Source organism: Anopheles merus, chromosome 3R (genome assembly GCF_017562075.2).
Source record: "Anopheles merus strain MAF chromosome 3R, AmerM5.1, whole genome shotgun sequence".
NCBI lineage: Eukaryota > Metazoa > Arthropoda > Insecta > Diptera > Culicidae > Anopheles > Anopheles merus.
In genome coordinates, this window is record NC_054084.1 from 12,780,622 (window position 1) to 12,806,721 (window position 26,100).

Here is a 26,100-nt window from a genome sequence, read left to right on the forward strand (position 1 = left end):
ATTGTATTTGTTAAGTTAATTTTATATGTTATAGAAGTATTGTCAAGGTATCACGATAAAACGAAGGTCATGTCATTTACAAATATACAAATATACAAAAATAAATAAATCCAGTGTTTCTCTAAAGTTCTTCATTAAGCAAAAGAATCCTGACTGCACAAGCTTATTATTAAAAATTAGTTTTTATAAGGATATTTGTTAACATTAACGAAATTAAAAACTGATCACTCCTATTTTACTTTTCTTCTTCTTTCACAAATCATCTTACAAGGTTCTTCTTCTTCTTCTTTGGCTCAACAACCGATGCCGGTCAAGGCCTGCCAACACACTTGTGGGGTTGGCTTTCAGTGACTTATTGATTTCCCCCATAGCAGGATAGTCAGTCCTACATATGGCGGCACGGTCTATTTGGGGCTTGAACCCATGACGGGCATGTTGTTAAGTCGTACGAGTTGACGACTGTACCATGAGACCGGCTATCTTACAAGGTTATTATGACCAAATACTGACTTCCTAATCTTGTTCTAAGTACTAAATAGTTTTTGCTGATTTACACTCTAACTTTGATTTTCCATGAAAGTAACTCCTTTACGCAGTCTTAAGTTGTGTAATTCAAACAATAGTTCGTTCAAATTGTACGTTGAGCACATTGACAATTGCCTTTGAGTTTTCAAAACAATAACATGTAAATACGGAAAAACTGTTCTTTCTTGAGATTACTTTTTCTGTCATCTCTGTTTGTTTTATAGATACCCACCGCAGCAAGTAAGAAAAATGCAGCCAATATGAGGGTTTCAAAAGTTCCATCAATACTGATCACTGTTTTCAAAGAGTCTATGTTAAGCTTAAGAAAAGTCAAACCTCGATGACTTTGTCTACAGGATTTTTAAAGTCCTGTAAAACGTCTATACTGCCCAAATAAATAGATTTACAAAACTGTTCTATTAGCGTTAATTGCTCCTTGGCTCCGCCACAACAATATCTTCATTAGAAAACAAAAACAGCATGATTCATTAACCGCTTCATTTGCAACAATTATAAGATTCCAGTGAAACTTCAAACACAATTGCATATTCTTCACCTGTGTTGAAATTTCACTCGCATTAAAAAGCAACCACCCTTTCTTCTCTCTAAACTACTGCCAATATTAATTGAGTTCTCAAGTGAGTGCAAACGCAAACCGTTTCGGCCCAAAATTTCGGCACACAAAGCCAAACTGTGGTGCGGTCAATTGCAGCGTTAAATGGTGGGGAAAAAATGATAAATCGACTCCCTGCTACCCACGCACCGCACGCAGTCAACCGCATGGCTGGCGCGCGAGTGTGCAATTGCAGCTCGTTATGCGCTTCGGATGTGTTTTTTTTTTTGTTTAACCGCCCGTTCATTTGCGCGTCATCTTCATCAAGTGCACTGCAATGCGGTGCTAATGGCTCATCTGGGGCCGGCCCTACTGCCGCACGGTTTCGTGATTGCCGCCGGACACTACCCGGCGAAGGTGACAATTAACACAATGCAGCGCGGTTTGCACGCGAAAGTGAATCGGGCTCGCTGATTGCCTGGCACGACCATTGCGTTCACACCATTGCGAGCACTTTATTCGGACGGGCTTGGGTGTTTTAAAGAAAGCCCTTTCCCCCATTCGAATACCTTCGGGGCAAAACACACCGACATACGCACGATGGCACGTGTGAATGTGTGTAGTAACGATGCCGTTAGTCTCGGTGCAACTGTCTGCAAGCGTGCAGGCAGGCAAAAGTCGGGCAGATGAGTGGATGCAATTTCACACCATCGACGGGAGAGTAGGTAGGTGATAGTTCTTGTCGGTAATTTTCGGTATCTCATCCATGGGACACGTGACATTGCCCGACCCGGCTAATCATCGAGGATGGGATGGGTCCCTCCCATCCCGGGGTCACGTAATCCCTTAAGACTGTTAAATTGAATTTCAACAAGGAAAAAAACAAACGGCAGGACGAGTCACTCGCTACCAGATCGAACGCGTATCGAATGATATTTATTGGACACGGCACAAGCCACATCGGAGCGTCATGCTCAACGGAGTATCATCCCTCGCGATTACTTCGGAGTATCATCCGTGCACGGTGCATGCTCGAGGGGCGGGCACGGGTGCGCCTACAGGGATGCGCCGGGTTTTGGTCGCGTGGCCGAGATGATACGCGTCATTTGATGCTCGTTTCTCCTCGGTTCTACCTTCTGTTACTAACTCTGAGAAACAGTACATTTAATCTAGTAGCAGAAGAGGAAGACAAAAAAATAGATGTGCAGATTTTGCTAGGCGTATGTTACGGAATACCTATGAGACCGCACCATGCATGGCATGAGAAATACTCCGTATAAAAAATAAACCTACACTTATGACCATGTCGAGCAGCTTTGGTCAAAGTTATGATTTATGGTAGCTAGCAAACAATCGGTAGGTAGTAAATTATTCACACCATCAATGATGAGGTTGCTCCATGTCGTGTATGATTTGCTGGACGTACTGTATTCCCTACTGACTCGGTATGTCACTGAGAGCAAGGATCGAAATGCTGTAAGTTAATAAACAAAGTAAAACAGAGCATGATAAATCATCTGATCCATCTGATTCATACAATAATATTCCTAACAGGACATTACTGCTTACAATAATATTATGTTGCTTTTCTGAGCTCATGAGTTGATTAGAGCTTTTATTCAATTGAAAATCAAAGATATGATGCCTCAACTCATAAGCAAATAAGCAAATAATTGTTATATTGAAGCTTAATTGAATTTGATTTTTTTCTGTTTTAACACTGGTGGAGGAACTAAAAAAAACTTGGATAAGAGAGACTTCCATAAAATATAAAATATTGATGTGGTTTAAACGTACATGTGAAACCCCGTCTTTGTTAAACAAATCAAACAAACATCTTTCTAACCAATCATACGATCATTAATTAAAGACTTTCTGAGACGCAGAGAGACGTGACGCAAAATATAATAAAGTAGCCTTGAGACGAGTCTTTTTAAACCGATTGATTTCTTGAGCTTTACTTTGGATTAGGTTTCTTGAATGTTGAAGAATTGTACAAGCAAATAAATAGTTTTTGATGCACAACTAAACCAATTTAATTTTTTTTTATCAGACTAATTAATTCATAGATTCTCGAAATCAAAAAGAAAGTTGATAATTCCTAAAACTATCAATCAATTGTTTAACAAGATAGGACATGAATCATTAGTACTTATATTCTTTTGTTGTCTAGTCCTTTGAGTTTTCTCATATCACATCATATTTGATAGTAACATTTCTTTCTTCAGCTGTTCCCTTTCAGAAAAAGATATTTCAAAATATGACTTGGTACATAATCTGCAAACAAAATTAATTAAACATTGCGTTTTGAATGCAATTAGGCTATATAAGAATAATTTTCGAAAATCTCATTTGAAGCAACTTTTACGTACCATCTTGTTATAGCAAACATCTTTATTTCTTTCACTTTTTATACAAATCTACTACATTAAAAACCAAATTTAGCATGTAGAATGTCATGGTGATATTTATTTACTGTCTTATAATCACAATTGCATCGCTTATTTTACAATAGTGTAGAACAATTATTGCGTAAATAATAAATATATCATGTGGTCGTAAAATGATTATGTCTTATAAACACATAACACATACAAAATAAAATTACATTTTTAATCAATGCTGCTAGTAAAAGAATTATGTAAAATGCTATCGGTGGCTAAAATAAATAACAAGGTGTGATGTGAAAAGTGCACTCAGTTCAGTAACACTTTGATGTTATATAAACACTTATATACAACAACGATTACTCCATATCTACAAGAAAACCAATCCACTTAGGTCACGTAAACTCCTACCAACGTACAGCACTAGCGTGGTGGTGTCCTGCAGCCCGACCCTGTTGGCTGCTGTTGGGCATGCTGTGGAGGTATCTGATAGGGGCTGAACCGATTGCCCAGCTGCCGGGATCGCATCTCGCTCGGTGACGGTGAGTCAGAGCTGGGCGACGGGCTCGAGGCAGGCTGTCCTTGTGGTGGTGGCGTACGAGGGCTTTGGCCAGCGGCTGCTGCTACGGCCAGCGAAGCCGTTTGCTGTAGAAAGCCGGGTGGAATCTGTGGGGGCCACTGGCCGCCGGTGGCTTGCCAGAGTCCAAGATTAAGCGCACCGAGGCTGGCGGGAGGTCGTTGATACATCTGGGGCAGCAGCAGCTCGCTGTACGGCGATCGGCCCCACAGCTGCAGATGCTGACGAGCCTTTTCGAAGAGCGCCGCCTGGGCAGAGCCGTCCGGATCTTGACTCGAAGCGAACTGAGCCATCGTCATCGGGTCGGGGAACAGGCGCATCGGTGAACGGAGATGTTGCTCAAGTAGGAGTGCGTCCATTGGGTCCCTGAGAGTTGAATAAAAAGTGCAAGGAATTTTACGATAATTAATTCACTGTAGGAGAGATTACAGACAGCAAGACTTGTTATGTTTTTATTATATTAAATAAGTGAACAACATTTTCATAACTACAACTGATATGTCACTTTCTTGTTCCTAAAATTGAGCTCATCACATCGGGAGACCCTGTGACCAGATATTCGTTCCTGCAACGATGTAACAATTTCTCTGCAGAGTAATTTTAGGCTTCAGACACACCCACGGCCAAACCCCAGAAATCGTCTTTTCGCATCATAATCATCATCACCATCATCATCATCATCATCATCTTTTTGCAAGCTAATGTGCTCTGCGGAACGAGAACGATGCTGAGCAAGCAGGAGCGAAAGTACCGCGATACCACCGTGGCCAACAAAGGACTTGTTCCGGCAACACCGATCCATTATTAAATAACTATAAACTTCGCTTCATTTTCAATTTCACACGACCATAAACCAATTCACGTGATCAGTTTGACTACGCCGGTACGGCGATCGATTTTGATTTTTCTCTCAAGCATAGCCCGCAAGAAAAAGGCAGGATGATCATCATCAGGTGGAAAAAATAGGCTTAACGGGAGGGGGGGGAAATGTAGCAGTCTGAGTCAACCGTACCGTCAGGACCATCATCGTGTTCAAGAGCCTAACGTTGGGGCTGAATTGCGGCTTGTTCTGTGGAGGAAAACTACCCCTTTCAATGCTCTCTCCACCAGCAGAGTGAACGCCGTGCCACCAACTTGAAACTGGTGGCTCCGGGAAGGCTCGCAGCGATCTCATTCACGGCTCGATCCCAAAATCACTCCGGCCAAGAACGGCCCACCCCAACCCAAGCACGTTACGGAAGGGTGAAGAAGAGCGAAAACTTCGGCAGTCACGAAACAGGATTCCCCCAGACCCAACAGTCTTTCCTGCCAATGCCACCATCCCAACCTGAATGACCGTTGAAAAGCAGCGAAACAAGGGAGGAGAGAAGCCATGAACATGAAACGACACTCGCCGAGCCGCGATCGCACGATCTGCCGCCCTGTAATTTACCGAATGCCGCTCTGGTGATGATATTAGCCTGAAGGGCTGTTCGCTCCTTTTTTTTTTGTTGTTGTTGCTGTTCCGATCGTCCGCTCCGGGTGCCGGTGCATGCTCGCCCAGCGGATAAGCACGGCGGTGATGCCGGTGAAGGACTTTCGGCGAAACACGGCGACTTCAGCAACAGGTCGCAGTGGCCGCCGAAGATTCCTTCACACCTCGCGTACAACAAATTAGAGCCTTCAATTATTAGCTGCTATCATCGGGTGTAATTATGAAAAATCTGACCAATTGTACCATGCTTTACATTTTGCCTTTGTGCTCTTCCGCGTGCTTTTCTCTCTTTCTCGTTGTGTTTGTGCTCTTTCTTGCGCATTGCGCTTTTGCAGCAGACCGGCGGCTGAAGGATGCAACTGAACAGAGTGTTGCTTTTAAAATGTTATGCTATATCCCCCCACCTCGAGAACCCTTTGCCGAAATTGGAGGTCCCATTCTAGATTGACAGGTCTTCAAAAGTGAGTGAGAAGAAAGGAAAACATACTTCTCTTTGGCATAAAGCCGGCATTCATGGAATCAGAACAGCGACGGTAAACCGATCGGTGTCTTCAGCCCTTTCCAATCATTGACCTACCTCTGCATTTCTTTATTATTTTTTTTCCCTTTAACTTTGGGATTCATCTTATCGAGATGCACTTTAACCGCTAATCATCTTCCGGTTTCACGCCTCACTTGCCTCACTCAATTGGGGTAGCAACGGGATGGGGATCAGTGACGGTGGCCGACAGCCTACTGTGACTCCCGATCGGTCGATCGGTCCTTTAATTAAAGCAAAGTGGGTTCGCCGATACTGCCGAAAACTGCCGCCTTTGGCTTGTTGAACTTATTTGACCTTTTTTGAGGGTTCGTCTTATGGAAATAATGTCCATAGAAGCTGATGAAAAATAATGCTTTTGCCTTATTTTGAATTAAAGGCGAATAAAATAGTATTATGGAAAACAATTATGTACAACGATTTAAATTAGTTATGTGATTTCATGAATCGCCTGCAGCTATAGCGCAAAGACAACTTTTAATTGATCAAACCCCTTGCGAATGTTGGAAATCAATTCGTTTATGTTTATGGATCAGGACTCTTTTGGTCATTGCCAATACTATATTTAAAAAGACGCCCAGAGCCCAATGGAGGACGCATAGAAATGCTGCAATGCTTTTAGTATAACCTGCAGCATCAGACCTTTTTTGCTGTTATTCTTCAAAGCATAACTTTTCTAAAATCCTTACGTCGCTTGAAGTCTTGTGATTAAGTTGGTTGTGGCTTCGTTGATCTAGGTACTTATTATTCTCAGATTGAGTCCGATTGAACTATGCTTACAGCTAGTTGATGAATTTCTTTCATGCCTTCCAGACATTACAATTCTTGTGACTACACTGCTGTAATATGATTTCCAACCAAACAAATGCGATAAAGCGATCAAATCAGTAAAGTTTTGATTATTTCCTTATTCAAAATTTTGATTATGTAAAACAATTTTAATATTTTAAATTCTGTATCCCATTTGTATCTTTCTGTATCTCTGTAGTTTGTGATAACCTACTGGATTCCTCCCTACCAATCTCCCACGACCGCTCATCAAAATGTGTTTTACTTTCAAACATGTGAATTCCTTCGCTGGCAGCAAAATCATGATCGATGTGTTGCCTCAAAAGCTATGCATCTAATGTGTTGCCGTTTGACGAGTGGCAGGTGAATAGAAACAAAGCCACAGGACAACAGGCCTGAAGACACATACACACCGGATTGAATGGCTGGAAACATCAATCTTCCTTCCCAAAGAATGTGCTAACGGTCAAGTGCGGTTTGAAGTTTGCTTTTATTTTCCCTTTTTTCCCCTACTTTTCAGCTCAAAATGAAAGAAACTCTCAAAAACTGCAATTCTTGCTCTTGATCAGGGCTGCGTCTCGCTGTCTGTTGCAGCCGAGACTCGATTGAAACCCTTCGAAGGAGTGCACGCTCGGGCCACTCTTCCCGCAGACTGGCGGACATCCTTCCGTCGGTCGGACAGTCATAAATTATTACCGCCCGGCACGTTACGCTTTAGCGGCTCGAAGTTCATCAATTTCGTGTAAATTACTACGCAGCCCGCAGCTCTTGCGTTCTCGTGGGCATCTCCCGCCTTGCCGGTCGATTCACTATGCCGCGCTTATTTTTGCCGAACGCTGGAAGGTGTTGTAAGGATTTTATCAATCATTACGCACATCGAAGGGTTTTGCGACCGAGGTTCGCTTTAATTCTCGCCGCGTCCTTTGACGCAACGCAAAACCGCACCGCCCGGCGGGGCTACGAAAAAAGGGCGCACAATCAACGCCCTCCGAAACTACGAAACCTATGGCCAAAGCCTTCCATCGTTCCCTTCTGCTGCTTCTTTCCAGCAGTTCGTAGGGTGGGGCGGGGAGGAAGGGGCACACGCGCAAGGAAAGCCCAAGCTTTGCGTCGTCGACGACGTCTTGGCTGGGTGCCCGGAGGCCAGCGCAGCACAGTTGTCAGAATAATTACGACCACTTTTAACAGTCATTTAGCTCCGTTTTGCCTTCCTCCAGACTGTATTTCTTCAGCGTTTCCATAGCGCTTTTTTTTTTGTTTTTGCGCAACGCCTTCATACGATTTGTGCACCGCGAACGCTTTATGGAGGTGCCGAATGTGCCGCTCTGTAATCAACACTTTAGTGAAACGAAAACGAAACCTGGAGCATCGAAACGGAGGTCCAAGCTCACACACACACACACACAGAAGAACGGGCTGAGAAAAACGTCGTCATTTTATTTCTCATCTCAATCCCGCGCTGGGTGGGTAAGGACTGGGTGAGTGCTATGGGGAGGAGACAATACCCTCAAGGCAAACTGGACGCAAGACGTTGTTGAGTTGACGAAGGGAGAAAAAAATGAAAAACCAGCCACAAAACAGTGAGTCAATACACAGGGCTGCGTAAAAAGTTGTGCGAACTGCGGAAGGGTTGGCTACAAACAAAAGATAATTTAAGTAAAGGCTTTATCAATCATTTGGACTCGATAGAGATGCATTGATACGCAAATACGGCATCAATAATAATTTCAAACAAACTGTATTTGTCCTTGTTGTTCAGCTTCGGCAGCTACAATACTTACATGCCAGAGTAGCTGAAAGTATAAAGGGGACTTAGTTAAGAAGACTTAATTTTGCTCCCCAAGAACCTGTCTCGGAGGTAACACTCAATAGTGGTTTCCACTATCAAGAGAGTAATAATTTCAAAAATCATTCAACAGCTGTTTCTCACACAACTACGCTCAAAATACACTCCATAATTGAGTTTTTCATAACTTTTTACATACCTATCAAAATCGGTCAAACGTGACGAGTCCCGGAATCCTTTCGCGAACGGATTGGAATCGATCTTTAGCTTCGTTATCAGCTGGTTCTGGTAGGCCGTAACCGCGGTGAATACCGTCTCCGGGAAAACGTACGTTTTGTGGTCCACTTCCTGCAGCTCATTGGGTGAGTTGGGAATGTTTTGCCCGGGTACGAGACGAACCAAATGTATGCGGGGTTGATAGCGATGCATCGAGTTCAGTACAATCTGCAGGGAGAAAGCCAGACAAATGACAAATGTTGGAGAAGAGTTTTTTGCAGTTTTTTTTCCAAAATAGTGTTATAAATTATAGAACGCCATGAATGGAAACAACTTCGAATTATTCGTGTTTGGCCCTTCTGCTCATTACTTTTCGTTTCTAAAATAATTGAACATTTTCTGGAATTTTCAGCTGAAAGACAGTTGTTTAGTTCAATGTCAAAACTTTAATGCATATTTGTGCAAAAATGGCATTATTACTTATACTTATCTTAAATTCTTAAACTGTAATTAAAAGCAGAACAAAATGTTTTTGCTCGCTTTTATTTTAATATCACTTTAAATGAATTTCATGTTCAAAGCCTTTAATTATTTCATTTTTCTTTTGTACTTAACTAGTCTTTTCAGGAGATTGTATTACAATACGTGAAGAAATATATTTCTTCGTAAATTACAGCAAACATACAAGAACATCTTTCAAATCAACATTTCTGACTCGTTTCTTGCGAATTCAAACGAATTTTCCTTCCACTTTTTCGAAACGAGAGTTTGCTCCACCTGATTCTAAAAGCGAGATGAATCCTGAAAGTTTAATGCGCAGTAAACAACTCAACACAAACTCGAAAGCAACTTCGTACCGTAGCTCGTAGCTCCAGCCGTCCGGAAAATGATGGCCGCAATGGTGGTGCAAAATATTTTCCATCCACACACACACACACGCCACGCGTAAAATGGGTGTTTTGCGCACTTGCGTGAAGAATGTGTTTTTGTGCTGCCATTTCCTGCCAACGGGGAAGCTGTAATCGAGCACGTACACCCGTGCCGAAGAAAAAGGACGAAACACGTCAGCATTCCGCGTATCGTAACAGCATCCTTCCCTCACTTACCGACACAGGCGCGCGCGCGCGCACACACTCACAGACAAAGACACACGCAATCAGCCATAAGTGAACGTGGGCGCCTAACACCGTGCAAGGCGAAATATGATATTCCAGAGACGAAAGAGCCATGAATTTGACAGCCGGCAAGCTGCTACAACCGCCAGCACTGAGCCCAACACCCCCCACGTACCCCCCCCCCCCCCCCCCCCGCCCTCCTTAAACAACGGCGATGGCCACATCGACGACGACAACAACGACGACGACGACGAGCAGAGAATAAACCATTTATAAGGGGAATGGCAATCCATAAATTATGATTTGATGAAATTGATATCGTCCCCACGAGATACGGCGAGAGAGAGAGAGCGAGAGTGAGAGAGTGGAGAGAAAATCGAGCTCCACGGCTACGGTAACCCTGTATATACATTCTCCCCTCACTATCCTTACCCCAATGGTGGAGTGAACGGCCCGGCCCGATTGGTGGCTGCTGTGGACAGTGGGCAAAAATGGCGCGTCGAACGGTCGGTGCACCCGGGGGCCCGCGGGCCGAATGGTCCGTTCCGTTTGCGCCAAAAGGAATCGTTAAAGCAAATATCAATAATAAAGAGATAACGGACAAAAAATCGATATTTTCCAGCAGCGGACGCGAGCGAGTGGAATGCACCCCAGAAATGGTTCTATTTCTGGGTTCGTTTGGAGGACGAACCAACACAAAAAAAAACCCGCAAGCTGAGCGGGCGAGAAGGTGTTGAGGGAACATCATCACCTTGGACGTGAAGTACATAAACGTGGATAGTTAAACAAATTTGCAGTCTTTCTTGCTGGTTTACTGTGGATTGGGAGTACATACAGTCTGGAGCAGGTTTTAATGTCCGTAAAGTAAATAACTCGCCACGCTGTGAGGTTTATGGTTTAGCGCTAGTAACATTGAGTTCCTTAAGGAGAGGAGAACAACTCCCTTATAGAAGTGCCATGTCTGCAGAGCGAAGAAAATAGTTTATGCCTTTTCTCTCGCTTACGATCGATTTATTTGTCCAGCAAGAGACCGGCTCCTGGGGAAAAGCTCTTCAACAGACAAGAAGACACTTAAAACATTCCCCGAACAACTCTACGAACGAACACTCCAACTCCACAGAATCTGCCAGGAGTGTCTGTGTCTGGTGCAGGTATTAAAGCATGCTTCCCTCCTGGGAGCACTCGCTGTCCCTCGCTTTGTATCGCTTTGCCTGCGACTAGACACCGGGACCACCACGACAGTCAGATAACCCGCATAATTTATGGACGATGTTTTATAGAGACATTTGCCCGGTAATTAGTGCGAAGGCGGAAGGCGTGTTACCATATTCGCCGGTCGCGCTGCCAAGTGCTGCCGCCGTTTCCGATACCCGACATCGCGAGTACATGGAACCAATCGACACAAAGCGACTGTGTAAACAGTACTGGCCAGGTGCTTACGGACGGTTTGCAAAACCGTTCCGGCCCTTTCTGCCGCATGGTTTCACCGGTGACAGTACTAATCAACATAATTTATCGATACGAATGTACCGGTTGGTTAGACGATAGGGTTGGATTAGCGTCTGCTATTACAAGCAGATGAGACTTCGGGAGGCCCCACACACGGTTCTAGGGTTGTCGATTTGCAAGCACCCGTGACATGCTAATTATGATCGAGATGCTCATTTAGTGTCTTATAGCCCTGTACACGATCAATCAATAGGGTCGAGTTGGTTCGAGCAGATTAAAGACAAGCTTACATAACGTCCGTACAGACCGGAGATACTCGACCGGTGGCTTAGGAGTAGCGCTCATCAACTAAATTCCTGTCGGAAAATAGATTCCCATTCCCAAAGCTCCCAACACACACAGCCCCACATATGCACAAGCTGTCCAGCTCTGCACCAAATGTAGCAGAAAAACTGCTCACCGAGCGGGAAACCCATCACACTTCAACAGTTTCCAGCTGGTGGCCAACGGGACCAGTCGCACGGGCGTTACGGTGGAGCCCGGCCAGACACAGGGTCTGATGTTTCGTACCTAATTTATCAAGCTAACACCTCGCCACCATCGGGCACCGGAGCGGTCTCTCTTTCTCTCTCGCGCGCATGGTGTTGGCGTACACTTCACCACCACTGCACGGATGGAGCCATTTTTATGCTAAGCACCATCAGATAGACTAACACTCACCGACGCAGCTACCGGCGAGGGCGCGAAGAGGCCCGTGAACCAGGAGCAACGGGCAACCTTCGCACCACCTCCACGCAAGGCCTTCGCTTTTCCGCACCGCTTTACCCAGCCGGACGGTGAAGACATGCGCGCTTTATCAGCTTTTCTAAATTTGCGCTCTTCCACCTGTGCGCCATGAGCACCCCGCCAAACGAACGCGAGAAAGGACGAAGCAGGCCTGCACCAACACAACCGTAGGCAGTAGGCACTTACACCATCGCACACTTACAAACGCAAAAGCCAGTGCGGCGGTGTGTGTGTGTGTGTGTGTGTAGTACACTTTCCTTACACACAGCTCCAAGGCTCACGACCATATGCAAAGACAGAGAGCGAGAGAAAGAGAAAGAGCGAGAGAGCGCACATGGAGTGGTTTCAGCCCGGTGCTCGTTACCATGGTGACCGCACCACCATCACAGAAACCGCCTGGCTCGGGTGGAGGCGCGCAGGCGAACACGACGGATTAACTGTCCACACACAGCGCTCTGTAGTGGTAGTAGTGGAAGTCCATCTTGACAGTGCCCAGGATTTGGGCCCAGGGAGCACCCCGTGGGTGAAGGGGAAGGGTGCGGGACAAGTCGAACTGTGCTAAACTCGACGACAAATCGATTCTTCTAACAGCTTTTCACAGATCGTCTCCTCGTTCGGTGGAAGTCCGGGTTACGGTTCAGTGGCTTGGAACGCCATCGTCGGGACGTCGGCCTGACGGGTAAACGGAAAAAGGGAGCCTTCGTATCCCTCCACACATACGCACACGGCCCCCTTTTTCCCCCCGCTTGTGCTAATGATTAAGAAGAGCAACATTTTGGAAGATAGGTAGTACATCAGCGTGTACGTGTAGCGAAACCGAGCAGATGCTTCTGATTAAAACCTGGTCCCAGCATCCTTTTTCTAGATAACACTTAGCTCCACAGTTTTTGCCGTTTTCGCCTACACCATTTCGATGCGTTGCTACTCACTTCTCTTTGCATACATACACCAGTACCACCACGACCACAGGCCACAAGGGTCGAGGATTGAGGCCTGGCGTGAAAAACTTGTCAGCATATAGAACGGTTCATTTTCAACGTTCTTAATTACAAGCTTTATCTTATCGTCACCGGATGTTGCGAAACTCGTTACCCGGAAGGTTCGGGAGGAGGGTTTCTTTGCTTCTATGCTACTTTTTAGGATACCCCTAAACATGACCGACGGAGCATAGCGCTCGTTTTGGGCTTTCGACGGCCGTAGCAGAGTTGTTGCAATCGATTCCCGGGACCAGGCTAGAAACAAGCTGAATAGCGAACAGTTTAGTGCCAGAAGCACTGCTGGCGTTCGCTGCTGGACTTTACAACTAATAATGAGACGACTTGTGAGCATTTGTCAAGTATTCACGAAATTTTGTTTCCGTTGGAGAATGAATTTGGAGTAGCGAATCTAGCAATTCTATGTGTGCTTTTTATTTGTTGTGGAATTTATTTGGAAACATTTTCTTTTTTTAATTACGAGTTTGTTCAACCCATCAACATGGTAAATGTGTGAGATTATTTTCGAAATTGGAAATTGATTATCTGGAACAATTTCGTCAAGTTTCTGATAAGCAACGAATTACTGATTTGTTAGCCAGCAGGATATTGGCAGAACCGTTATTGTGAGACAGTTCTTAATGTATTAATAATCTAGTAGAAAGTGTTGATGACGCATAAGAAAGCGATAGTTGCTATCTTTTTGATTCTAAAACGTGCTTTAAGATATTTTGGAATTGTGGAAAGCGGTTGAGCCGACTTAGAAACCGTTATAAAATTATTGAAAAGATAGAACAGAAAAAGTTTTTTAAGGTAGTTCAGTATAAAACTGAGCCTGTATAAAACACCCTTACTGTTCCACAAAGCAGCATTCAATTCGCTTAAGTAATCAATGATTTATTAACTTTTAAAACTAGCGAATTGGTAATGTCTGCTGGTAGATTTGAACATCCGACATTATTCACAAGGATCAAATCCATAGAGCCTTACAATATTGTATTTGTGTTAACCTAGATAACAAGTTGAGGTCCATTGAATGGGTTTTCACTGAAGTTCCTAAGAAGAGTAGAGTGATAAAAAGGCTAACAAATGATTTTGATGTTTCGATGAAGTTCACCTCTCCAAATCACTAATATATCCACATTTTGATTTCTACTCGTCAATTGTGATCGTTGTAATGGCATTATGACGGTAATAAGGAAACAAACTGGTTAGTTACAAAGGCTGCAAACCGGTATAATGGTTCCAATATTTGGGTGATACAAAATCATATTATCTCCTGTTATACTAAATGTTTTCCAATGGATGGTTGGTTGGCTGTTTAGATTATAGAGACTTTTTCCAATGGATGTAGATATAAAAGGTTTTCCATGTCAATTTCCAATGTTGTGTTGTAGCTTTTCATTGTCTACAAGATGTTTATAGACAGCTGTCAAATGATGTCTTTGCAAGACAATAATGTTTCAGTTCTTCCACATGATTTTCATCACATCTCAAGGTGGATTGAGTTTGACAGTTCTGTGTAATATGTTGAAAATCATGTCTAATTACGGAAATTTTGTTCTGATGCAATTACACCATTTAACAGCTTTATAAAAACATCTTGAAGGAGGTGAATAATGATGTGCACATTCGCAAGTAACTTGGAAAACCCTGTAACAGCGAATTGTGTAACCAACCACCTTCATAAGCTATTGAAAAGTGTACTGGGGATAACCTAGTGCATTATTATCTCAAAGATACTTTCGATTTTCTCAGGATAATGTTTAGTTAAGAGGGGAGCTTATTATCACAGCTTTTTACTCAAATGTGGATGTTGTAATTAACATTGAAATATGTGGTACTCTGCCAATTTCATTTACAATTAATATCTTTTCTATAATCTTGTTTATTAAATAATCTAATGTTGTATCTTTATTTTTCTTTTTTTTGAAACCATTCATTTTAACTTTTTGCTTTACTTCATACTACACCTATTGCCTTTCTTTCATAGTTATTACAACAATTTATTTTTACTTCAAAATTAAGTATCTCTGAAAGAAATCTGAAAGAAATAAAACAAAAGCAATCGAATCGGCAGCACGCGCTCACCCATGGCGTGGTTTTTGGTTACGTGTGACAAACACATTCCAACTCCCGTTTCCAACCCAAACCCCTCATCCCGTGGCAAAGTATGTCGTTTCCACTTGAGTCGAATACTTTTTTTTTGTAGAGACAAAAGTAAGGCCAGCAAACGCACCACCACCGGAGCGCCACGGGCGGTCTCTTCGATTCCAAAGCCCACCGGTGGCACGCAGCAGCAGCAGCAGCAGCAGCAGCAGCAGCCGCATGCTCCTGTCCATTGGTCATCGCAAGCAGCCCCAAACTCCTAACGGACACTCGCTAGAATGCTTGCACGAACGGGGCGTTTTGTGGATCGCAGCGATGGATCGGTTTGCTTGCGTCCCCGCCCGTATATGGCATGGTATATCATATAACTATAATGATTTGCTGGAGATTTTACCGCGAGACAACACGGGGAATGAATGGGAAGCAAATTCGATTTATTGCCTGATAAAATACGACCCACACATATGGAATTGGCCCCGTGCTCATTACGGCCGAAAGGTGCTCCCAGTGCTCCCAACACTTAGACGATGACATACTAGAACACCGGTTAAAGATCAGTTTCCGGCATGATGGGGTGGCCGAGAGCTCACATCCGAGTACAGCCGAGAGCTGCACATGGAATGAATATGGTATTAAAGGTGATATCATTTTAATACAGAAACCAAATAAATTTAATATCTATTCTTCTATGTATGGAGATGTGTCCCGCACAAACGCCTTGTCGCCTTTAGTCATCTTAATAACGCACATTACATTAGCGTTGAATAATTTAATAAGCAACCAGTGTGGCAGCCTTCGCATCCAGCAGCTCCCCAGCTGGCCAGTAGTCGTGAAGAAACTGTCGCCCTATCAAGTCCCAGCAAAGGCGACCCGAACCCCCTTCCCACTTTGCCCGAAGATGGCGCAAAACCGGTCGATCGTACACGCCCAGCCTTACGGCCCCGTGTCGCAAAACCTGAGATTAATTAAGTGTTTCCGATAACGATCTGCAAATTATGCAACCCAGGTATGGTCGGAGCCGCGCCCTCACGCCCGTTCGCCAACTCGACGCCTAAGCACGGTGCAAGTTTATAGTGGCCACCAACCTGGCTAACCCAACCCTGCCTGTCCCACTGATCAAGTCGATCAATTGCAGTCGGCGCACTCGGCGGCGGATGTACCGGCTGTCAACGGGCACTCAGGACCGGCTCCCGAATGGAGTCATAATTTTTGCCATCGATTTGCCATCTGCTGCTGCGGATGTCGCGGGCGCGGAATTAGTTATGCTCTCGCGCGTTCGCGAATCGCCGTTAGAGGCTAATTTAAGACCCCGCCCACGGGTAATGTGGCCGGTGGTAATTAATGATCCATTGCCGTACAAACACACACAACCAACCTCTCACTCTACAGCTGTTTTCGCCTTGAAGCTTCTCCACGCACAGACACACACACAGAGTGAAAACATCACCACCAGTGTATGGCCATTAAGTATTCCAATCCCATTACGGTGCATGAAACACAGCACACAGTGGGTGAAATTATTCAAATCAGCGGCCCTATTTGCTCGATGGGGTTTCATTTTTATCCAAATCGAATCCCAAAAGCCCCACCAGGGGAAACCAGCTCGTTGCAAGCGTTGAGCGGTGTACAGCAACGCGACCCAGCAACGTGATAAGGTGTCAAAATATCACACTCAACTCCGAGCGCCAAAAGTCGCTGAAAGTCCAGTTTACGTGACGTGCGGTGGTGGTGGGGCGGTGTGCACAAACGAACCCGATAAAGCGAAAGGAAAAACGCCCAATATGGCTGCCGTGGCCGGTACGCGGGGTCGGTAGGTTGCATTAATAATTCATCCACCCATCGAAATAATAGTAAATTATGTAGATGGAGAAACCGAGCCCAAAGTAGCCGCCGTGTGTGTGTGTGTGATGGTAAAAATAAGCAGCGAGGAAATAACCAACCACGCTACGCAAAGGTACTTCTGGGTTTCGTTCCTAGCTAGAACTCAAGCCCGCGAGCAGCACTGCGAGGGAAGTGAGGAGATGGGAAGCAGGGAAAAAAGGTGCGAATGTGTTAGGTCGACGAAATAATCACGAAATTAGGATTATGCAAATCGTATCCCGAACGCGCACACACACACACACACGGTCCGGACGCTTTCCTTCCTTTGGCGCTTTCCTTTTGCGAGCGACAACACATTACCTCCGAAGGATTATTACCTCTACCGGCAAGCGGTTTGGTCCTGCTGTGACGCTCGCAGCGACCACGAAAGCGAAATCCAATGGAGAGAAAAAAAAAAGGATAGAATACCACCACGCACCACCAGCACCGACCGCGGAGCGAAGGTGTCAAATGGAAAAGTGTCATAAAGTGTGCGAGTTACGATCATTGACACTTTCTTCTTCGAAGCCTTTGCGCACCCATGGCGGTGCGTTCTTGCACCACTTGTACCCGACCGACCGACCGACCGAAACACTCTCCGAACCCTTCTCCCGTACCACCAAGCCCTGCCCGACGCTGAAGCGACGCTGGAAATGTATTAATTAAGTATAACTTATGGCGACCGAGCTTAATTGTCTTCATAATTTCTCCACTCCGCGCGCTTATCATAACTCCGGGGTGGCAAACGGAAACGCTAAAGAGAGATGATGGCTGTGTTGGGAGGGGGGGGAGGGGGGTAGGGTCACCCAATTGGTTGGCCGGTGGCCACCAATGGCTTTTTTCCAGTCTGAGGGCTTTGTCTGTGTATGTGTGCATGTGCTGGTCTGTCTGTCTTTTCTTTTCTCCACGTGCCGGCTTGATGGCGTGCGGCAACTCACACACACACACACGCGCGCAGACACACTCTCGTTAAGGTGCAGCCAAAGAAGAAGAGTGGGGAAAAATATGATTATTGGAAAATTATGGAAATGGGATACATTGTGCCACACGCATACACATACACCCAGACACGTTGAAGGTGTTCCAACTCGTCGCTATGGAGCAATTGGCTGTGCAGTGAAGGAAAGCAGGCAACAAAGTTAAAGACTCAAGACGACGTAGCGTAAATTCGTGGCAGTGGACGTGTTATCGTTGTGCCACTGTTGCAGTTTATAGTTGGAAAATTGTTTAGCTATGTTTATAGCGGGATTAGGTAATCGAGCATTACCTCGCAGAGAGTGTGCCGTGATGAACAGCTTTTCGTGCTTCTTGTCCTACAGATTTTACTATGATATGAGCATATTTTCCAATAAAGCAGAGAATTAAGAATCAATTTTTAAGCAACTGCTACAAGGGTTGAAATTCTGTCGAGCATATTTGTAGATTATTAACGTTAGCATTTAAAAAAAATGGGAATTTTTCCAATTTTCATGGGTCTTTCTTCTTCCGTTCTGACGAGATATTCATTAAACTTTCAATATTAGTGTCCCATGAGCTAGGAGCCAAAATTTGTAGGCTCTTTCAATCAAACTTTAACCGTAATGACATAAAAAGTGAAGCAACTTCGTTCGGAAGCGTCGTCCCGCCACGACGAATGTCCGGACAAATTATGATAGTCGGACAAACCCTTTCCAGCATCTTCAACTTCTTGACACTATTAGACAACAATCAGAGCATCGAAAAAAGCTCGGCTCCGGACGGCCGGAAGAGGAAGAACTAGGGAAAAATCGCTACATCTCTGCGTTCACTTGGCCGGGAGGTCGATGCAACCGGCCAAAAAATGAAAAAAATACCTGGGAAATATCAACATACGTGTCACGAGGCGGAAAACGCGTCCACTGGTTTAGTGGACTCAATGTGATACTCAAGTCAGCAAACCAGTCCATCATCCCTCAGCTGTGTCCTATGGAAAATTTCTAGACCAACAAGATGTGCATGATCTATTCCGCCAATTTTATCGCAAAAAGTGCGGAGGTATTGAGAAAAATCGAAAGCAGAATTAAAAAAAAAATGTCAAACCGTATGCCTTCGTACGATGATTTATTTTTGCGAGTATGTTTAAATGACTACCTTTCAAGGGAATCTAGCTAAAGTAGATTATCTGTATTCGTTTTTGTTTTCTATAGCCATACGGAAAAGCCCATTTTTAATGTAAACGTCATAACTTATGTTAAGCTTGTATCATTAGTTTCTCTCCGCTTAGGGTTTTTCGAGTTGATTATGTTGTGATTTTTGTTTGGATTTTAAAAGAAACCTATTGGAAAAAAAACTCACCAAAATCATCTTGGAAATAAGTTCAACTTACTAATTTAAGACACATTCTAAATTTTAATTCTGAATGTCTGCTCAATTAATAATAATTAATAATTTAAGTTGTGCGATCATTTGCTGAAGGTGATTTACTCCAGGTGCTCCATAATTTAAATGATCAAAAATTCATATTCCATCCCACACCATTACGTGCCTTCATCAATTCTAAACTGAAAATCCATAAAACGGTTAGAAAACAAACATTCATTCCAAAACCTGCCCAAAACACTAAACTCGTGCCCGCCGCGAAGAAAGCGGCGATAATATATTGTTTTGCTTTATCGAACATCATCACAGCGCCATCGAAAATCTTTGGCAGGATCAAATTTCTTCCCTCCTCCCAAAAATATGCAGCACGCCGCGCAGCACACAGTTCTGGCTGAACCTGACCCTGCGTAAATGCTGCCCAGGGGGTTGGGCCTGCTCGTGTAAGATTAACCGTACCGGTAACTCCTTACCGGCTCGGCTAGATCTCGTTAGCGCAGCAGGCGCCGGGATTGGGTTTAAATGTCGCCGGGTTACAGAACGTTCAGCTTTACATTTCCCCCCGGGCCCCGCTTGTAACGTAATACGATCGGGGGCACACGACAAAAGCCACGGTTTCGTCGTGATCGGGGGATTGGAGGAAGGAGGAATGGAGGATCGAACCACTCGGATTACAGCACATTTCCACTTACTTGACCATTCTTGTCCATCTCGTTGTTGGTGAGCTTAACTTTCTCGAACGATATGACCTGCTTGCGGAGCGCGTCCGGCCCGATCGGCGTGTCCGGGTGGGCGTACAGGCGGGCGGGTGGCGGTGGGTCCGCTTTTCCGGCCACCAGCCAGGACGACCGATGGTAGGCGTACCGATAGCGCCGGCTGTCCATCGGTACGACATCGAGCAGCACCACGTACCGGTCGGACGGTGTCGTTTGGCGCAGCGGTCCCGAGAACGAGACGCGCACGGTCGGAAACATTCGGCTGAAAAGATGGGAGAGTGCATGGGGAATGAGAATGTTGAAAATGTTTACAAAAAAGTGCATTATATTATTTTTCAATTATTTAATTAATTTTCGAGTTCAATGTACTATAAAAATGATTCCCGACAAGCATGATGACACGATAATTGGCCTTCACATCAAGGTAAACTGTACCATGCATCCTTCTCATTAGTTTAATGCGTTACGTTTTAAACACGTTTTAAATTATGCTTCTCGTTACTGAATAATATCTCACGTCACGTCAGTTCGAGAATCTTCTCTCTCACCCAACCCCCTCCCCTCCTCACATCAATCGATTTAGACGTGCTTTTCAAGCTGCAACATCAACTGGAACGATCTTGCTCATTAACCAAAAAACTACGGGTAATAATCATGCACCGCCAGGCAAGCCTTACCTTGCTCGATGGAGAAAGGAAAGCATCCCATTATGGGGGAGAGTGAGTGAGGGGGGGGGGGGAGATCGGGATCATTAGCATAAGTAATTGGTATTGGCTAATGATAAGTGTGTGCCGGTGCCGATTCTTTCCGATACTTTGGTTTGTTTACTCTGTAGCTAAATGTAATCGACAACAATTCAATTTACACAAAAGCTGCAGTTTCGTGATGAAGACGGACGGAAACTACTGAAGCGGCTGTTTCTCTTATAACCACGATAACTACTTCATTTTTTTCCAGCGCTTTGCCAGCTATTGTGGAGCTTTGTTACATCAATGTAACCCTCTTCGAGCCATGACGACAACGGATCACAACTGACATTTTGTACTTCAAATGAATTAGATCGTCGGGGTAAGAGTGATCGACGGCATTACACAAATAACCCCTTGTTTTTGGGTAAAGAGTCGGTCCATGTTTGACATCTGTCATTAGCTGAAATGATCGATGCAGTAAATGTTCGCCTTTTACAGTGCGTGCGGATGGAAATTAAATGATGATGGTACCCTCATCCATAAAGCATAATTGTAACACGGGTTGTCTGTTGCTTATTATTTATTTTTGGTGGTTTTGCTCTTTTTCATCCTGCAGGAAATGTGGAACTATTGGAACCATTTCGTTTTGTTATAATTCTGATAATTCTGGCTTAGTATTAATTATTTTTATGTATCATTGAGAAAGGCACAAATTTGGAATAATTATACAAAAGTTCAGTAATCCATCACAAAAATTGTGCGAATTGAATTTCAATATACTAACTATGAAGAATGTTTTAGTATTCTTAAATATTGACTTTAGAACGATACAGTATACCTTTAATGAACCTTTGCCGTGCATTTGTTTAATTTTCAACCAGTCTTATTATCTCTTTTTAATCATCTTGACGTAGGCTCTCGATAAGCTAGTTAGTAACAAATATTAAAAGAATAGGATGCTTTTTAAGTTGCTTAAGCCACATAAGGATCTGAGCAGATTTTTGAAATAAATAAATACATAATGATATGTTGAATAGTGAACTTCTATCGAATAATCAGATAATATCAAAAACCCTCCAGACTGTCCGCCAGATAAATTAGGTACAAAAACAAAGTTGAAAGGTGTAACTGGGCAGCATTGGTCATGTGAAAAGCACCAAAACCACAACAACAACAACTACTACAGCAGCAGCAACATAAAATGCAACGTCCTACCGGTCCATTGCACACCCGGGAGAGGAAATTGAGCTATATCATAATATTTAAGTACGCTGGTGGCCGCCAACTCAACTCAAATGGTTGCCAGCCGATGCAATACAGACCCAGGAGACCTCAGTATGCAGAGAGATGGAGAGAGAGAGAGAGAGATAGAGCGCAAAATGCACACAAAACGCCAACGACTCCCAAAGGTGTCCACGGGAATCATTCACTTATTACGAACCGATGACTTCTGCCCAGCTCAGGGGCGCATCCGATGCTGATTCACTCGACCTCCCCCCTCCCCACCCTGGGGAAAAGGATCATCTCTGACCCAGACGAGCGACACAGGAAGTGCATTGGCGCAACGGCACACGATGCACCATTTATGTTGCACATCGCCACATTGCAGCGCGAAATAAAAAAAAAAAGATCCAAATTGAAATGGACTCACCGCGCTGCCACTTCCCACCGTGCTCAGCATGCTTTCTTGAGAACGTTTCATTGAAGGAAAAGCGTACAAGAAATTAATGGTCAACTCGGTCCGAGGCCTAATGGAGCGCATGAAATGAGGTGGAAAATTGAAATCCCTTTTATTTTCGTTCACCTTTCCAGCCGGCAGTCGCATCTCTCACTCTCTTCTTTTCCCCTTTTTGTGTGATGGGTTTATAGCAATGAAGTGGGTCCCATTTTTCATACGCCTTTCTTTACACGCCGCTGCTCGATTTAACGCCTGTTTTGTTCGCTCTATCGTACACGATTCGGTGCGCTCGTTCGAGTGTTGCATTGCATTGTTGTTACCTTTTGGGGGAAGGAAAACCGCTGCCTGGCTGGCTCTGGCCGAGCACTGGGCCACACTCTAGCGCGCTCTAGCCTAGGTAATCGATTCCGATTCACCTTCTAAAGTGGGTTTTGTTTGTACGGTGCTCCAGGCTTACACGCTTACGGGTGAGTAATTTGTTAATAATTACCAAGCTTGTTTCCAGCCCGGTGGCCTGCCGGCTGCCGCTGGGCCCGCTTAAGCGACCGATGAATTATGGTTTGCAATTTATTTGGCTTCATTTTGAACGTCAAACGGTTCCACCCGCGCGGTCTCCGGAACAATTGGATTCTCTCATTTGCTTGCCTGTTGTACAGCGGCAGCCGCATACGTGTACCCCGTTTTACTACTGCGCTTCCGTAAGCGTTTGGAAAGCAGGTTAGCATAGGCTTATGATGGAGAGAGTGTGGAAAAAAATAAATATAAAACAAATACTTTCGTTCGTTGCTTGCTTTGCGAAATAATCATTTCTAACCCAAAAAAACTCAAAGGATCAAGAAAATTTTGCACTGTTTCGTCCAACTCAAAGCATTCGCAACAATGAATTATGATGTGCAAAGAAAATTTATTTTGATGGCTCTTTATTTGACTTGCGTGCATCAATTTCAGCCCGCGTAACGCCCACCAAGGTGGAATGGGTTGGAGGCCCGAGAACATAATCCCAAAGAACCAGCCAGCCAAACGAGAGCACGAACGCAGCCTTCAGCAGTCTCGTCGCAGCCACATGCAATGCAAGAAGGAACGCCATTTGGTCTGCGATCTGTGGCCGCGTGTTGTTGCAGTATGTTGCTGGCTCTTTTCTGTTGCAGCATTTCCTTGGGCAAACATGCATTGCACGTCCTCGTTCCCGTGTCAAAGCCTCCCTCACATTGCTAACCCTTTTTTTTCTTAACATCCTTTCATTCGCGCTGCGAAAACGTTCCATTCGATGGACGAACCATTTACAGTTTGTTCCACTTCCTCTCATGTCCACTGCGTGTTTGTGTGTGTGTTTGCGCTGCATTTTGATTGATGCGACCAGATTAATCACGGGAACGAGTGAAACGCGCATAAACAGATACTTTTGCCATTTGTTGCGATGGTGCTTTGTATGTGTGTGTTTGTGTGTTGATACAAGCGCTTAAATGTACCATATGCAATACGATTTTTCGCTTGTTTGCCCTCCTTTTTTTTAAACTTGTACATCAACATTATGGTTTTAAAACAGTTCCATCTCGCATTTTGTTTTTCCCCCGCCCCGAACGAGCAGCCTGCAATCGTATGAATAAACCAACAAGCCAACACTTTTCCAACACCTCCTACCCCATTACAATGCTGTCGATGTACTGTGTACATCGCTCACACAGTTCTACACCGACCTCGCTTTATGCTCAGTTGCAGTTGCAGACGCGCGAAAAATGATTGATGAGCGTTTGATTCTGCCTTGCGGTTGCGGAGAGTACCGAGCCGAGTAGCATCAGTTACCGCTGGGATAGCGCAATCGTGTTGCCCTTTGCTTGTGTTTTGTGTGTGTGTGTGTGTGTTTTTTTTCCGCTCACAACATTTTCATAAATACGCTCCATCACCCGTCCTCACTCATCGCACTCGCGATTAATGTGTTTGCTGGTGGTATTTAGCCCCCGATCGCCTGCTCTCTACCAGCGAGCGCTGTCCAAAATGTCCTTGAGCGAACATGATAATTAAACATTTTTCACAACTGTTGAGCACGAGCACCTTAGCGGAGAGGCAGCACGAGTGCGATTTGAATTTTTGATTAGCAACCAACAACAAACTAACGAAACTCATCCTTTTTTCCGAGGATGTTGTCTTTGCAATCAAACATTATCAGCGCTGTTCTATCAGCTGTTACCGTTTGCTGTCCTGCTGCTCAAAATCGAGATCGAACGCAGCGGCAAGTTGATTAAATTAATGCGATAATTTATGACACATGCCCATGTTGGCGAACGAGGCTCACTGGTATTGAAGGGACAGAAAGAGAGACAGCGAGAGGGTCATCCTTTTTTGGAAAAGGTTGTCCACCGTTTTATTCGCTGCGTTGCGCGGAGCTCATAAATTACAATCTTCTGAAAGAAACAGCTTTTCGGACGCGTCGGAACAATGTAACTGGTCGTTTTAGTTGGAGATAAGCTGCAACAAACTAAGCCGTAGCGCCAGGTTACAAGATCAGGTGGATTCGCTTTGCTGATTGAGAATATTCATGAAATAATATAAATAGTAAGCGCTCAGAATGTTGAAAATAAGAGCTAAGAGCAAATAAATGAATTCCTTTAGGAAATAAAGCTTTGAGTCATGTTTTAAGGTTTTGCATATTTTCGTAAACTTTTCACTTTTTCGTTCACATTCGTAGTAAGGTTGTAATTCTAACAGAATTATACTATCATGTAGCATATTCAAAACAATCTAAACTAAATATAAAATATGTTTCACTAAAAGTAAACATACTGGCTTGATTTTATCGAATCGTTAACACAGCACACCGAATCAATCGAACAACACAACCGAAGCACAACTTATGATTTAATGCCTTGCCAGTCCAAGAATGATGTTCCCTTCCTTTTCACCATCTACCGGCTTCTAATCGAAAAACAACAATTACCCGATCCCCGGCTGCTAATCGAAGCACAACACAACAGACCGTTCACAGAACGATAAAACGTTAAAGCGCATTCATTTGCTAATGAAAACAGGTGTGTGCTCCTGTCCCGCGGTTGCCCAAGAAACCAAACCGTCCCCCGGGGAAGAAGGAAAGCTCACCCAGAACCGACACCAACAACAACAACAAAACACGTAAACGCAAACAACGGCGCGACCTGCTGAGCGAAAGCGAAAATGAATTATGTTAAGGTCATGTCCGGACAAGCAGTTTTTCAGCTGATTTTATGGCTCAAAAGCCGGAGCGCGGAGAGACGCGGTGTATGGTGCGGCGGGTGTACTTCCATACTTTTTTTTATGATCCGTATTATGCTAATTAAGCTCGCGTAGTAAGAATGGAATGGTCACATGGCGTCGCTTGTCGCTCGCACACCTTACCTTAACCTCACAAAAACCTTCGCCTTGTTCTAAAACTTTGCCAGTATTTTACTGTCTTTTTAGATTGTTTGTTTCACCGTTTCCAAAACGCTCATGTGAAGTTGCTTCGGAGCTAGATTGGTTTCCACTTGTTTGGGAACGGGAAAGAAAAATAAAACCGTGTCCGGTTCGCTGAA

General features: G+C 44.3%; 1 protein-coding gene across 2 annotated transcripts in view; it reads right to left on the bottom strand.

The window, feature by feature from the left end:
* Positions 1-3,532: 3,532 nt before the first annotated feature.
* Positions 3,533-26,100, bottom strand: part of LOC121597559 (T-box protein H15-like) — a 51,602-nt gene continuing 29,034 nt past the window's right edge. The window contains exons 4-7 of one of the 2 annotated variants that reach the window (XM_041923393.1): positions 20,165-20,450; positions 8,829-9,073; positions 8,625-8,636; positions 3,533-4,408 (exon numbers count right to left, since the gene is read on the bottom strand). In XM_041923393.1, coding sequence (XP_041779327.1) covers positions 3,889-4,408; positions 8,625-8,636; positions 8,829-9,073; positions 20,165-20,450 — 1,063 coding nt within the window. In that variant the 3' untranslated portion in view covers positions 3,533-3,888. The remainder of the gene's footprint in view (positions 4,409-8,624; positions 8,637-8,828; positions 9,074-20,164; positions 20,451-26,100) is intronic. The other variant, XM_041923394.1, reaches the window with a different exon arrangement.